This window comes from Colias croceus, chromosome 15, assembly GCF_905220415.1.
Source record: "Colias croceus chromosome 15, ilColCroc2.1".
Lineage (NCBI taxonomy): Eukaryota > Metazoa > Arthropoda > Insecta > Lepidoptera > Pieridae > Colias > Colias croceus.
In genome coordinates, this window is record NC_059551.1 from 3200219 (window position 1) to 3217471 (window position 17253).

General features: G+C 34.1%; 1 protein-coding gene and 1 long non-coding RNA gene across 9 annotated transcripts in view; one reads left to right on the plus strand and one right to left on the minus strand.

Annotated features, from left to right (window-relative positions):
* The window catches only part of LOC123697783 (NAD kinase-like), a 41788-nt gene that overhangs the window by 8792 nt on the left and 15743 nt on the right, over nt 1-17253 (minus strand). The window contains exon 1 of one of the 4 annotated variants that reach the window (XM_045644328.1): nt 1036-1311. The exons of the other annotated variants lie outside the window; for them this stretch is intronic. Coding sequence (XP_045500284.1) covers nt 1036-1124 — 89 coding nt within the window. The 5' untranslated portion in view covers nt 1125-1311. Of the gene's footprint in view, nt 1-1035; nt 1312-17253 lie in introns of those variants that run through there. 4 annotated transcript variants of the gene reach the window in all.
* On the plus strand, nt 11904-16883 carry LOC123697785. 5 transcript variants are annotated; one of them, XR_006752275.1, is made up of 2 exons: nt 11904-11958; nt 16525-16883. It is a non-coding gene; the product is annotated as an uncharacterized LOC123697785 (long non-coding RNA). The 5 variants fall into 5 exon arrangements; XR_006752270.1 differs by having other exon boundaries at nt 11920-12054; nt 16522-16883; XR_006752272.1 differs by having other exon boundaries at nt 11920-12054.

Consider the following 17253-nt stretch of genomic DNA (forward strand, 5'->3'; position numbering starts at 1 on the left):
TGCTTGTTCCTATAATAATGATATATTGGAGCATGTATGACACATTTTGTATTCTGACACGAAATATATAAAAACTAAATAACTGCAAGGTTGAGTCAATATATTACCTACTAGCTTTCCGCCTGCGGCTTCGCCCGCGTTTTCAAAGAAAAACCCGCATAGTTCCCAATCCCGTGGGATTTCCGGGATAAAACCTAGCCTATATTACTCGTGGATAATATAGCTTTTGAATGGTGAAAGAATTTTTAAAATCGGTCCAGTAGTTTATGAGCCTATCCATTACAATCAAACAAACAAACAAAGTTTTCCTCTTTATAATATTAGTGTAGATGTGTAGATATACCCAAACTAACATACCTTTATATGTATTCTTTAAAATTATCAGCTACATAAGTATATACTTTTCGCTAATTAAAACCATAGGCATAGTCTGTTGATAACGAACGAATAAAATTTTAAACATTTGTACATGAATAAAAGAGACTAGAGAGTAAAACACATTTCTTTATAAGAAATTATATATTAAAGTTATTATATCAAGATTATACAGTGGACAAACTAGTATCTTGTTATGTTAATTTGAATATCGGACAAAAATAAGTTTGTCAAACGAGATTATTTTTATGGTCACCATGTAGATTATTATCTTGAATTACAATAATTAACAACAGTGAAATTGAAAATTACGAGTATTTTTTTTAACTATGTATTTATGTAATTGTAAAAATAAAAATCATCATTTAATTAAAGAAAACGTAAGAGTCATTTATCAACATTAATCAACCGTATTCAGTGAGACGTTGAGGGCGCAATTTAGATTTAAAAATCTAATGTTACGATAATGCTATATTAACTAGGTATTATGTTTGTAATTGTACCTGTGTGTTCTCCAAATAAATAAATAAATTAGTATAATAAGATTAATCAGCATTAAGTTTGGGTTAAATTTATGTTTACGAGTAATTGAAAACAAACAACAGGAAAAAAGAAGAAAAATGATTTATTAATAAAACAAAACGAAATACAAAAGAGTACCTTCTATCAAAATATTCTTCCTGAGCCCGAATCAAAGCCGACTTCCCCGATTCATGAGAAAATTGCCTCCTCAGCATATTCCTTGACATCGCGATTAAACACCGTCAACAGCACAATACACTATTTACAAAACACAGCGTCATAATATCACGCCGTGATATCACGACCACTCCGTATAAATAATTGCACTCAAATATTACGAGAACATCCGGAAGGTTAGAGAACGTTAACGTTACACAACATGATTAATTTTTAGTGTTTTTGTATGTTTAATGTTTATTTAATATTTTACGTTTGGGAGGTAACCGAGAGGTCCGCGGAGCGACTGCCTCACGACCCGTCGCTTGCGCATCTCCACCTCGAACCTCCTGTGACACTCGCGACCTTGATGTTGCGATTACCAAGTTTTGACCCGACTAATGGCGATATTATCTTACCTTTTCAAATTCCAACATGGAATAATTTGTAATGTATTGAGGTGAATAAACTTCACGTTGACAACGTGCATTCCGTGTTTCTATGTAGACGTACCTATAGTGGCTGATAATATGTGGTTTTCATATCAGTGACCTAGTTTTGGATAATTAGCGATACATAATAAACAGTGCGAGGTTTCTTTTGAGGGAGTCAAGCGGAGTATGCCCTAGCCTTTGCTCTAGCCTCTATCTATGTAGGAAAATTATTGCTGTGATTCAGAACTTCACATGTAAACTTAATGGTGATATCAAAAGCTCAATTATTTATTCATCACTCACGAACAAAGATAAAACATTACTAAAGAACAACAGTAACGAAATAAGATGTTAAAAAAAATCTGTACCTACCTCACTTCTGACTGTAGTTTGGTGCGTCTTAGATAATTCCTTGTTGATCCTACTATTTAAGAAATATTGCAGTGTCTATAGTATGAATATAACCCATGATATAACTAACCTAGCCAATAATGTTTACACATCAATTGAAAATATTTGCTTTTAATATTTTATCGATCAATCTTGAAACAGTGTTATGTCATCGATCGTGTCTCTGAACTCTGAAGTCCCCAGAACAAATAATTTACTGATAGAGTTTTGTAAAATATCACTCCAAAACGCTTATTGAAAGAAAGAAATAATTATAAGAAAAAATCTATCAACAAATTATGCAATTTTTAGACATCAGGATTTTAATAATCAAACATAATTAATTTATATACTAGAATGCACATAGTTACTTTAATATAACCCACCCTAGACATATTATTATTACTTACACTATTTATTTCCCGCTTTTCCATCTCTAGCAAAAGTTATGCAAAGCCAGTTAAAAGCGCCATTTTTCTTAGTGCATACGGAAACATTGCAACATGTACCATATATGTACCAACATACTGTGAATATATTTGTTAACATGCGCCAAGGTTATTTGTTTTACGTAACACCATAAAAACAAGTGGACCGTATGTGTATGCAGGACTATAAAATATGGTTATACATACAAATATATGTACCTACTTATAAGTTATTAGTTAACTCGCCTTCTTTGGAATGATAAAAATTTTAATTAATTAAAATTTTATGGCTAATGAACCGTTATTAACATTTTATGGAAATTTATAAATCAAAATTCAATTAACGCATATTATTTTTTTTATTAATACGAATTCTACGTACATACCTAATTAGAACCTATATTTTTTTTAATTGAAATAAATTTAGTAAATTAGCAGATTTTTTAATTTTTTTTTTGCTATTACAAATACCTACACCTAGAAAAATATTGTGCAACTCATTGTATATATATATCAATACTTATAACTCAAGTAGCCAAGTACTTACTATACCTAGGATAGAATATATACTCTAACTAGTACTACTACTCTAAATAGAATATATACTCTAACTAGTGGTCCGCCCCGGCTTCGCCCGTGGTACCTACGTGTTTAAACTATCCTATCTCTCAAGTTGGATCGAACTGCACATGGTGTGCGAATTTTATTATAATCGGTTAAGTGATTTAGGAGTCCATTGAGGACAAACATTGTGACACGAGATTTATATATATTAAGATGCTATGGGTACAATCAGACCAATATTTTCCAATCTAACCAAACATAGGCTATTACAATATATACAGTCACTTGTAATATACTATAGTTATTACAAGTGACTGTATATTAAATATCAATTTAAAAACAAATAAATGGCCATAACATTCATTTCGGTCCTGAGTTAGCTCTTTCAGCATTTGTACTATATTTGCTCAATAGTCAATATAACCAGTGACGGATTAAGACTACTAGATGCCCTAAGCAATCCATGCCTGTGGGCCCCCCTATCCGTATGTTAAATAGAATCGGTCTTTAAACCTTTACAGCCTAAAAACATTAGTTTTTTTTGTAACATAAGATGATGAGATGTAATGTACTTTTGAAGTGGAGTAGGTGCGACAATAGTAAAAAGTAAAAACCAATGCATATAATACCTAATTTATTTATTTATTGAAATGCGCCTTGCGGCTTTTCCGAGCATTGAATTCACGCAAGATAGTATTAATGTCTAACGTTTTTAACATATCGGACTCTATGTATAAATAAAACTTTACGTACATAAGCGAACACAATATTAATTAGTCCATTGAAAAGTTAGATTTGGGGTGGCGTTGTTTAGAGGACGCAGTTTTATTTTTTTGATGTGTAGGGGGGGGACAGTGTGAAGCTATCACCCAGTTTGTGGGGTCGCCACCCTTGTCCCACGGCTGCCATCTTGAAAAGAGCGGTTGATATGGTTTTTACGATATATCTCTTAAACTATTTGTCTGATAAAAAAACATTGTTAGCATTATTTGTTGTAAATTAAATTCTCTACAATTTTAGTCCAGTAACTTTTTATCATAGCGCATCAACTTCAGAGCGCTGTAAAACCTTACTACTGACGTAATTAAAAAATGTTGTAAATAAAAATTGTTCCTCGAAAAACAATCTACAAAAATGGTCTGATATAATTTCTTCTTAAAATGATAAAAAAAAATTATCGAAAAATATAGATAGCTCTAATTTCTGAACATTTTCGCTTATAACTTTTTTATATATAGTTCTACGACAAAAAGTAACTGGACTAAAGTTGTAGAGAATTTAATTTACAACAAATAATGCTAACAATGTTTATTAATCAGATAAATAGTTTAAGTAATATCGTAAAAACCATTTCAACCACTATTTTCAAGATGGCGGCCGTGGGACAAGGGTGGCGACCCCACAAACTTTGTTTTAGCTTCACACTGAACTCCCCTACACATCCAAAAAATAAAATTGCGTCCTCTAAAAAACGTATGATTTGGCCTAAAAAATGTAACATTTCAATGGACTAATTATGAACAGAACTTGAATGAATTGTCGACAAAAATTGTATTACGTACGCATAGAAGCCGGCCGGCACAATTACTCAAAAAACAAAACATTTGATTGAAATTTGAAACATATTTGCGGAGGCGCCAGGCTTGGGGCCCGCGGGGAAGGAGTGGTTTGTGATTGGCTGATCGCAATTCCGGGGCATTCGAATTGTCGAATGCACTAGCGGGCAGCGAGTGGGCAAGCGGGAGTGGGGTTATGACTCTAGGTCGGACTCTATATCAACTTAAAACGCGCGAATTTTCAAATTAGTCCTAGAAACTTTTTTTGGTGTGGTTTTTGGTGACGTGAGAGTGAGACGCAGGGGCGTAGCTACCGCCGTATCTGCCGTATCAATTATACGGGGCCCCCGCGCCAAGGGGCCCCCAACGTGCGCTTTTATGAGAAATCTTTACCCTTCCTAAGGGCCCCCATACAAATTTTTATACGGGGCCTCGCCAAGGCACGCTACGCTTCTGGTGAGACGTGATGCCCTAAGGACGGATTTTTTTTGTGCTTCTTCTGGTGCCCCCTCAGACGTGATGCCCTAAGCAATTGCTTAATTTGATTAAGGGTTAATCCGTCACTGAATATAACGTATAATAAATTATCTCGCACCTGTTAAGATAATGGCTGCTCCCACAGAGCCATTACAATACTTTACTGTGGTCTCACGTGTCAATAACTGCTGTATAAACTTAGTTTGGTCCGAGCTATAGTTCTTAGAAGTAATTATTGTAATGAACGTGTATATTGGTACGGAAATATCTTCGAGATCGATGTAAGGTGTATCCATCTTTTGTCTTTGGCTGAAAGGATAATATGTAATGCAACGATAATACGAATTAAATATGAAATTGGGCAGCGGAGAGGTGTTTATTTACCCATGCATGCGCTAAACCTTCATGTTTAGACACTAATCGGCGAATCGATCGTGACGGCTAATGTTCACAGCAACATTGACCGACATAGATGATTTCAAAACGAGTCACCGGCACCGATGCCACTTGTTTCCCCATAAACCGATAGGCGATACTTGTTGATTTAGGTCAGTGTAATTCAATTGGGAGTGGCTTGGGCACCTCTAAATAAAATAAGTTGGTATACAAATAAAGATCAAGATCGTATTGCTGGGAACAACAGCACAGAATACTTAATAGTATAACTAACGCTAACAACAGTTCAAATATTACATTTTATATGCTTCTTTACTTTGCCAATATAAAACATTTTAATGAGATTAAGCTTAAATTTTCATCTGAATATTGGAAGGCATATTTCAAAACACAATAAATCGTTGATATTAAAGGATTGCCTTTCGTTGTAAAGAATCAACAATTAATCAATTAAAGATAAAAACACGATGCAATTTAAAACCCATTATGATGAACTAGTAAAACAGTGTTTTCATTAAGAGAACGTTAATATGCACAATGCAACCGTATCACTAAAATATCTAATTTAAAAATCATTTACCATGAAGTAGCGAAAAATGTGGGTCAATGTTCATCGAAATCGCTTGTCCTACTTGTGCCTAGGTCACATCTGTACTATAGAATAAACAAAAGGTAAATAATTATGACATCATATACAAATATTATGACATATTTGTAATGACATAACTTAAACGGAAACAATGTATCAACTGACTTCAAAGTAGGAAGAGCTCAATACTGAGGTATTGTTAACAAAAGTTAAAACAGAACTGAGGGTACCTAACAATAAAGATTACATTTAGTAATAACATCAACAAAATATTATAATGATTTCATTTATATAATCATTGTGTTCATCAATTTAGTTTTGGGAGTATTTATTGACCTACAAAAGGCCTTCGATACCGTTTCTCACGAACTTTTAATAAAGAAATTAGCATCCATTAACATTACTGGTAAAGCACTAGACATGCTGAACTCATATTTAAAAAATCGATCACAAATCGTTAAAATAGATAACTACAATAGCATTCCCTTGCCAATTACGTGTGGCATACCACAAGGTTCGATTTTAGGCCCATTGCTTTTTTTAATTTATATTAATAATTTACAAGATTTAAAACTAAATGGTCATCTAACACTTTATGCGGATGACACCTGTCTGTTTTATTTTGGTCCCTCTATACATGACATGATAAAGCAAGCACAAAATGATTTAAATAAATTAAATAAATGGTTTCAATACAATCTACTAACAATAAATATATCTAAAACGTGTTATATTAAATTCAAAGCTCAGAACAAAATTATTCCACCACACGCTCCACTTAAAATTAACGGTGTTGTATTAGAACATAAAACCCACGAGAAATACCTAGGTTTGCGAATCGACAGCTCTCTAAAATGGAATTATCACATCGACCACCTAAAAAATAAATTATCAGCACTTCTTAGATCTCTGCGTAATATCACTTCTTGCATTCCTCATAAATTACGCCACACCATCTACAACACGTTAGTCAAACCTCACCTAATGTATTTAATAGAAGTATGGGGTAGCGCTTACAAAAATAAATTAGCGCCACTACAAATTTTACAAAATAAAATTATTAAAACCATTTTTAAATATCCTTTTTTAACTTCTACAAATAAAATCTACGACGATACTAAAATAATGAATTTAAAACAATTATACTTTTATAATACGTGTATGTTCATCCACAAAGCGCTACATAAAAACATAAATACAAATATAATATTCTCAACATCAAATCGCCACTATCCTAATAGACGAGCTAGCTATCTTGCCCTCCCGAAGATCCGAACGAATTATGGAAGGCGAACGGCAACATACGAGGGAGCACGTTTCTATAACGGATTGCCAAGCAAATTAAAAAGTGTAAACTCATTCATTGTATTCAAAAAACAATTAGCGAAACACATCCTGGAAGACCACACGCTTAAACTTTGAATGCAATGAATGAGTACCTAACCCAAACTTATGTTTATAGTATGTAACTTACTCTAAATTTTTAACTAACGAATGATATTTTTTATAAATACCTATGTTTAAAATTTAAGTTTCTCATGTAAGTGACTTAATGTCTTAATGGGAATAAATGTCTTTAAACCTTAAACCTTTATTGTGAGAAGGACTACTGGAAAGTGAAATGTGTCCCACCTCGTTTAGTTTTGAGATACTGCATGATAAAGTATGGTGAAACAAAATAACAATTCACTCTGGTCTCTGATAGAGTTATCTAAAGTGCTCTTACATCTTATCTGTCGCCATGACCGTTGACCGGTCCTCTATACTCTATGATCTTTATTGAATTATCGAGAATCGAATGTTTGATTTTCTTGTATGGTTATATTTTTTGCAGAGATATGATCGAGGATTATTTATTTTTATATATTTAGTAGGAAAGAATATAATTCTTAATAAAAAACCTAGGTCGTTAAAATATGTTATGCTTTTGCTATTCTTTAATTTTTAAAAATATAATTGTTAGATTTCTACTCATTAGTACTAACTAAACATAGCTTTATAACAGACTAGCTTCCGCCCACGACTTTGTACGTGCATCCCCGTTTTTCCCCGTTCCTGCAAGAATTTCGGGAAATCATTTCTTAGGGGACGCCTACGTTATGACATCTACCTGCATGCCAAATTTCAGCCCGATACGTCCAGTGGTTTGGGCTGTGCGTTGATAGATCACTATATCAGTCACCTTTGAGTTTTATATATATAGATTTCAATTTCGTTATTAGATTACACCTCCACTATAAGTTAGCTATCTTAATAAAAATATTTATTATACATGCTTTTAGATCTTATCTTCTTTATTTTCAATTAGACGATTCCTTCACACCTTCCTGCTTCTAAACATTCGATTATTTCAATTGAACATGACTGTCGCGTGAACACTTAGTATATATAAACATTAAACATTATAATTATGTTATGATCATTAACCTTTTAGTTCACAGGTTATCGAACCTTTCACGTAGGTATCTAGTGATAAAGACATTGCAGTTACAAGTGAACTTATAGTACAGCGTGATCTCGAAAGGTTAGACTTTCATTCGACGACTTTCGTTCATGGTATTCAGTGTAATGTGTAGAACTTTCTCGAAATATCTAGCTCTAAATGGTTTATTAAAAGCTGTATGAGCATTTACTTGAAGATTTCTATCGTCTAGTTGAGATTGGGTCAAACGGATTTCATTACTTGTTTGTAAATTGATTTACATTAAGCATAGATTACGGATCAGGGCTCAGAGCACTACCAGATTTCAGATCAAATTTTTAGTAATTTTTTATCAGAAATCATAACACGGACTTTCGACATAAATAATCTAAACTTTTCAACATCATCTTTCCAAATTTTCTATAATATACGAAAATAAAGAATATGCATTCCAGTTTTAACATTTTTAACAAATTAAAATAAGATGTCCGATTCTTATATAAACAAATCCATAAAATAACATTTCCGGACTTTAAATCAGCGTGTAGTTTTCTAGTTTCTACACATATAAAACCTTACAAATTCCATGGTAACGGGATACAAACAATAACTTTCAAAGAAATTGTTGTCGTAGTCAATAATGGACAAGTAGACCAAGGTGACAATGATGATTGTTTAAATATTCATACTATGCGACATTCAAAGGGAAAACTAATTCACTCAAGGGAAATTATTTCATTAGAAAAGCTAAACATTCCACAAATAAACAAATAACCTATCGAGTTATTCATGAAATAGATTGGTATTTAATCGTTATATTATACAACTTGTTTATTAGTCTTTTTCAAAATGTATGTAAATATTATATCAAAGTAGAAGATCACAGTCCCTAGATACTTCTAATGAATGCTTTAACTAATCAATTTATTGATTCCTTTCTTAGGTGATATAATTTATCATTTAACTAAAGAAGATACTGATTAAATTAACAAAAACAACCCTATAAAACCTAACCTTTCCCTGCTATAGGATGGTCGCTGGGTACAGAACGGTCACAAATTGATCTAATATGAGCCGACTGCTATAACAATACAACTCTCTTGAGCTATATAAACTTCAACAATGGCTCAATTACATCTTATATAGAGCAATAACCGCGAAAGACGATAGACTTTTATGTACTAGACCTAGACTTGTGAATAAGACATGTACACATGAAGACGCATCACAAAATAGTATACAAAACAAAGACGCTTCCCGCTGCATGCTTAGATTTTGAAAATTACATAACGGATTTTGATGCATATTTTAAGAAAAAAATGGATCAAGAGAAAGCTTTTAGTATAATATATCTACTGCTTTATAATACTATAAGTATAGATGTACACACGATACAAAAGGCACTGTACATACTTTTTGTCGAAATATGAGTAGGTATCCCTAAGAGGTATCCAATGTAACAATGGGTACACATTGATGGCCATATTTCATGAACCAATTTCTTTAGGCACATAATATATGTTGAGCCTTTTCATTCGGTGACAAATCGAATTTTCCAACATTTGATTATTTCTTAAGAAAGGGAATATTTGACGTAGGTATATTTTATTTAGACACGGATGGATATGTGGTAAATTTAACATGAGGTACTGTCTACGGGTAAATAAATTTTATACAAATTTTATGGCCCTTCACCAAACCTATAAAGAACTCTACAATAATAATATTATTTTAAATAACTTTTAAAATGTTGCCTACTTAGTTTTTGTGATAATATTTCATCCTAGCTGTGCGCTGCGGTGCTTGCGCAGTGCTTCACTCCGTTGGTCTTATAGCGTGGCCTTCCTCGATAAAGTAGCGCGTTAAAAAAAAAACAAACTCTTCAGATTTATAATATTAAAATATATAGTAAGTATAGATTATATTATATTACATTTTAATGGCCGCAAAAATGTGTATTGCGTGACAGTAATCATTTTCAGTTTTAGTTATAGCCTCACCTTTGCTATAATTAAAATAATGACACGAAGTAGGTATATTATATACATTATATGTAAAGAAACGATATCACAATTGCTTCCTCCTATTATATTATTAACCATGAACAAAAGGATCGGCTGGCAAATCGCAAGGATTTGCCATTTCTAAATTGAAGGAACCTTTTCTATTTTTTATCATACTACAGCGATGTACTTGTAATTTGTATGATAAAAAAATGGAGTAAAAGTAAGTTTACTTAATAATTTAGAGTGGGTATTCATTTCTGTCCCAAAAAAAAAGCTAGACTTTAAGAAAGGTTTAGGTGCCCTTGATTTTGTTTGGACAGAATAAAAGGTCAGATCAGCAAATTTTTAAAACATTAATTTGTCGCAATTATCAGTAATTACATGATTTGCATATTCTTAATGTTTCTCCAACAAGACAGACAAATTCTTCGACAACATACTTATCATAGTTTGCATTATGTCCACTTTATCCTTCCTAAAACTGGTTCGTACAGACATCTTCTAAAATGGTCTCCGTGACATTTGGTGGGGAAAGCACAGGCTTGCACATATGTAAGGTGAATGCGGAATGAGCAGATGTTTGCAAAAACCCACTTAGCACAAAGTAATGGCTACATACAGGTTTTATAGAGGTTCTCCGCTTTTTTAGAAATCCCAATAGCGTAAATCATATAGATTTTTTTGGATGGATGTGGATTATGGATGTACGGACTTTAAATTCTAATTAATGTTTGTACGTCACATTTAATTAGTTTTGCTGGCACTTAAAAGTTAAAAATCTGTTAAAACAATATCATGTCAAAGAAACCATATTTTATGCTAGAGATAAAAACTTATTTAAGTATACTGTATATCCCTGTTTACATATTCATCAAATACTTTTGTTTATCTTTTATAAAACGTACGTTAAGAACAATAAAAAGTAAATCAAAATATTGTTATCGTATTTTTATGTTCATATCTTGAATATTCTGTAGTCTGGAGGTCGAGATAAATTATACGACCTATTTTGAACACTACCTACGTGAGTGTCAAGTTTTACACTCGGAACAAGCGAGATTCTGCGGTTTTGCTCTCGTGATCTCTGTTAAATAATCGTCCAAGTGTTAATAATGATGTGTTACTGAAGACTAATAAATATTTGTATCATATTTTATAAAAATTCGATATGCGCTGTTTTTGCGTGAAAAGGTAACAAACATACTTATATCCAGCCATTCATCCACCCTCACCAATTATCACAATTATAATATTATGTGTCTTTCTAAAACACACAGCGTTGGATGAAGAAAGCAGTCTATGAATCCTATATATCTCTATGCAAATTGGGTCACCTTACCAAATATCGATGGATCTTTCACCTCACTAGCAAGAGCGCGTCCCTAGTATGGCATCTGTCATCATCGCCTTTGAAGCGCTGTCATCTTCCAAGCTCCATAGCGTTTATGAATTCGTGCGCAATAACATCGCGCAGAATATAATTCTCGAATTCGAATATATATAATTATAATTCTCGAATATTAAGTGTGATAAAACACACACGCGTTAAATTTTAGTGTTTTTCTAGTGAAAAACGGAATTAGTTTTAATATGAAACACAAAAGAACACGTTGTCGGAAGGAAATTCGAAAACCGGTGCTTTGGTATGTATAATAGTGGCGGGAACTCTTTTTCGTCCTCGGAGGACGAGAGAAGTAATGGTTCGTCACTGCCCAAGAGACCGGGAGACGAGAAATTCCGTAAGTACAATCAAACTTGTCAGAACATGTCCGGACTCGTGCATAGATTTTCATCCAGCACGTGGCATACATTTCACAGTATTTGACACAAATACATCAATATTTAGATGTAGGTAATTAATAAAACACAATGCATGCCTATAATGAGATCACTACATTATCATCGGGTTTCTTTATCATACACAGGCACATTGGTTACTGTGTCAAGTATTGCTTTTAACCAGACTTGTGAAATAGCGTTAGGCTACCTAGGTAGAAGGTACTTAGGTATAAGGAATCCACCGTGATCCCCTCTGGCTAACGAGCCCCAGCACTCAGCAGGTAGTGAGGCATCTCAATCACTTAGACCATTCAATTGTAACTACCTCAACAAAAGTGAGTACCTACTACTTAGTGCCCACTGACTACATAAATAATTCAAGACAATTAAGATGTACTTAGATTTTAGATAGTTAGTTACAAAACCTGTCTATCACAATATTCTAAAGAGAAGAAATTGTTAATTAACTATTTTAATATTATTTCAATATTGATACATGTCACATATAGATTTTACATTACTTATTATAGGATATGATATAGAGTGTATAATATGAGCAACAGTCTCACACAATATTCAGTAGGAGCTACTTATTACTGCAAGTTGAGATTACCTAATTTATCTTACGGTAAATAATTCTTAACATAAGGAGCTTATTTTCATAGCCAATTGATACCAGAATAAGCTTTGATTCTATGGGTACTTATTTGAATAGTAGTGAAAAATCATAAGAAATAGACATTGCAGATTATAAGAGGTAGATATGTTTATATACATTATCATCATCAAGGACCCATATTTACTGTATCCCCGAACAGTTGAATGAGATCATTCTTGGTTATAATGTTACCGATGATAATGTTGTTTAGTTCTCTCGTTCTTATCTAGTTCCTTTCTTACTTAAGTGAAAGAGCTTGCCTTAAAATTAACACTCAGGTGTGAGAACAATTCTATAATATCAACAGTAAAGTAACCAAAATCTTTGTATTTTTTATTTGTATCTTATACAAAAATATGTACTGAAAATATGTACAAGGTGTCCTTAGCCATGATTAGCTTAGTATGGTTATGCTGAAAGAACTGTGTCCAGAAAGACCCAGAAAAATATATGCCATACTTACATTCAGATATGCTTCTGGCAATAAGAGCTGATGGCTCCGCCAGGTTGATATTCAACCTGAGACACCTAAACACCTAGGTATTAACCAGGTAATTTGGATACATATCACAGATTATAACGGTAATTAAATTTTTACAAAGCCAGGATTGTCTTGTAAAATTAGACATCATTGGTAACAGTAATGAGATTCTCACAAGGCCAGGATTGGCTTGTACAATCAGGCATCATTGGCCTATTTTCTGCCTGCATATGGCAGCCATTTCAAATGGTCGCGGAGACCCTACAGGCTGGAGGTGCCCTCCTTCTGTTTTATTTAAGCTATTAAGTTTTGGTCTATTGAGACCGTTGCAAAATTAACTTCACAGGTCTTGTAGACTGTGAGGATTTTGGAAAAGCTTAATTGGCACTACAGCCACATAAAGTGCCTTCTGATTTAGTTGGACAATTATCTTTTGGGTCTACCATGACTAATCCAATTTAACTTCACAGGTCGCGGAGACCATGGAGGTTTTGGTAAAGCCTGATTGGCAGGACTATTCCAATTCAACTTCACAGGTCGCAGAGACCATGGGGGTTTTGGTAAAGCCTGATTGACAAGACTATTCCAATTCAACTTCACAGGTCGCGGAGACCATGGAGATATTGGTAGAGCTTGATTGGCACTCCAATCACAAAAGGGGCCACAGCCCTCTGATTTAGTTAAACTATCAGGATTATTCTAATAATTTAACTTCACAGGTCTCGGAGACCATGGAGATTTTAGTAAAGCCACAGAATGAGCTACAGCCTTCTAGTTAGACAATTATCTTTTCGTCTACAAGGATTGTTCCAATTAACTCTACAGGTCCCGGAGACCATAGAGATTTTGGGAAGGCAGGTTTGGCACATCAATTACAAAGTGTACATTGTAAGCCTGGATACTTGTGCCTCATGTGTGATACTATAGAAATGTCTGTGTTATTGCCAGTCCCAAAAGCCTCAAAGATAGAGCATACTGTGGTAGTCATTAAAAGGACCATGTCTAAATAAGAGTTGCAGACAGTTCTAGACATCTAACACTGAGAGGACTGTACAGTTGTCGCCTCCAGGTATTTCTCTAGAGTTTCGCGCACAGCAGACCAAGAGAGAAAGGCTTTCCCTCTACATGCTATACAAGACTTAAGAGTTGTGGAAAAGAAACATAAACAGAAATGTAATAGTCTTTGTAAAAGAACAAGTTTCTCACTTCCTAACTACAGATACCGCGGATGCGGGCTGAGTAGGACATCTGAACAGTACTTACCTGTCAGAGAAATGAAGAGGGAAGCAGGGGACTTGGCATTAGAACTTCTGACTTATATGTCGTGTACCAGATATGCAATAAAAGTGCTTCTGAGTAAATTGCAAGGGGCGCACATCCTGTAGCCCAAGCTATCAATCAGACTTTGGTCGCCCACATACAAAGGTTGCTGACTCTCTTAGCTCTTACAACTGAGTAACTGTACCTAGCTGAAAAGTTGAGAATAACTCTTGGCACGCTTCCAGGACGCCTAAGTGGCCTTTGATTTAGATTGCCTCTCAAGAAATCAACCTGTACCGGAGTGGCTTCTCCTACCTTGTACAGCAGGAAATATAATATTTCGGAAGCTCCTGATATGGACCATTTCGCTACCCAAAGGAATGCTTTAGTGCCAAGGCATATTTGCCAAAGCCTGCTCCGAATTTTGCGACATCTGCAGTCGTTGATGGAGCTGACGCCTAGACTGAATATTCCCTTTCAAGGGTAATCCTCCAAGTGCACTAGCGCACCTCGCACCCCGGGACCGGGGCAGATACAGAGCACTCAAGGGTGGCTTATGGTTGATATAATAAATAATAATAATATATGGGCATTTCTCCGCAACTCAATGTCAAGCGCCTAAAGATGGCTTATGGTTATTGACTATTATGGTTATATATGGTTATTGACCCGGAAGTCATGAGCACTCAGACCATTGGTGAATGGCCTTACGGCCTTATGGCCCCCCAACTGCTCAGTCAGAAAAGGGGGGGGGAGGGGAGAAAACAGCCCATTGTAAAGCAAAGGAGAAAGAGCAGTTAAGTAGTGGTGCCCCTCCACAGTGCCAACATATGACCCTCCAAGCAGGAGGTGACTTTCATAATGCAAAAAAAAAAAAAAAAAATGCATGTAATCTAGTACACAGGGATTCTATTTAATTGGCTTAAGTCTATCATAAGCAAGCTGACCCTGTTCATGACATGAACATGACTTCTGAAAACCTCAAAATACAGTTTTTTATCACAGCAAGATAAGATTATAACCTGACCTGAATTTGGATACTAAATGGATACAACAACAAATTATCCATCAGGTGGTCGGTTGTGAGGAAACTCAGTCACATAGATATGCCCAGTGACCCATGTGGAAAGGTTGGTTCAAGTAACAAAGGACTGATTTTCAATCTTAAAAGTAGATAATTGATTCTTATCTATAAAGGGGCGGACCCTTTAACCTTGCAACACAAACCTTTATCTCTGGCTAGTTAAGGTCCCTCCAGATCTTAAGGACAGTAAACGTAGCAGCCCTGTCCAGCAGTGGCTTCAAGAATGTGGTAAGGGCACCAACCCGTGGAGGCAGTGGAAGGACCATACAGTCAATTATAAAAGTTTTACTGTCAATCAGTCAATTTAGCCAGTGCCAGTGAGTCTGGTTTACTTTAAGGTAACCTGAAACCGTTTAATTTATTATTTAATTCAGTGTAATTAATTTAAGATCATAGTAATGATCAATGTGTAACAAACATGCTTAATGCTTAAGGTACAGTTGTGTTAACATTGCTTATTATAGTTATTTTATATACAGATGTTATTTACTGTAGTATTTAGCCTTAGAGGCTCCATTGTTTATCCTTGGTGACATTAATTTTCCTTTGAGTTATAATTTATAAAATTTTATTTTTATGTTATTATTTGAACTTTGATTTGTATCAAAGATATAGAGAAATAATTAAGCAGCTCTTAGGTTCTAAGACTTAGTTCATTAGTATTGGCTTATTGAGAAGATTATCTGAGGAGAATAATTTAAAATTTAGAGGATACCTATATGGTTAGTTCTTACAATATGAAAGAAAAACAATTTTTGTTGTTATTACATAACCCCCTTGTATTGTTTTTAGAATTTAAAATATAAATTTATTTTACAATACAACAGGTTCATTTAACATTCTGTAAGGAATGAAATTTAAGTTGTTAATACAGCACTTAGGTATTACAATATTAACAAGATAATTTATTTTCAACATAGCGTTTGTATGTCTTTCTTCACCAGCAGATATCAAACACATCTTCATCCAACGCTGTGTGTTTTAGAAAGACACATAATATTGATGTTTTGCATTAAAACAAAACATGTATTATGTGTCGAATAAAACACACAGCGTTGCAGTTTACTGCTTGCTGATGAAGATGCTATGGAGCTTGGAAGATGACAGCGCTTCAAAGGCGATGATGACAGATGCCATACTAGGGACGCGCTCTTGCTAGTGAGGTGAAAGATCCATCGATATTTGGTAAGGTGACCCAATTTGCATAGAGATATATAGGATTCATAGACTGCTTTCTTCATCCAACGCTGTGTGTTTTATTCGACACATAATACATGTTTTGTTTTAATGCAAAACATCAATATTATAACTGAAATATCCTGTTTAAATTTTAATGTAGCACTTACGTCAAAACTATGTATTTTACAGGAAATGAAGAGGTATGTTACATAGTTTTCCTGTTACATGTACGTCGTAATTCAATTAACAACACCTGATACTTTATTAATAACATTAAAACAAGAAAGCTATTAAAATATGAATTTAAATAAAAGCGAAAGTAAAATACATAACAAGAGGTTTTTGGGTCAGCTTCTTGACACAGTGTAATCAAGTATCGAGCGAAACGAAGCCTTAAAAATATTTATTTGGCAAAAACGAAGTACTCTAGCCTATTTACCTTTTTATTCGTAAGTATGATGTTATTTGAGTATTCTTTTATAATTTACCGCTACTTA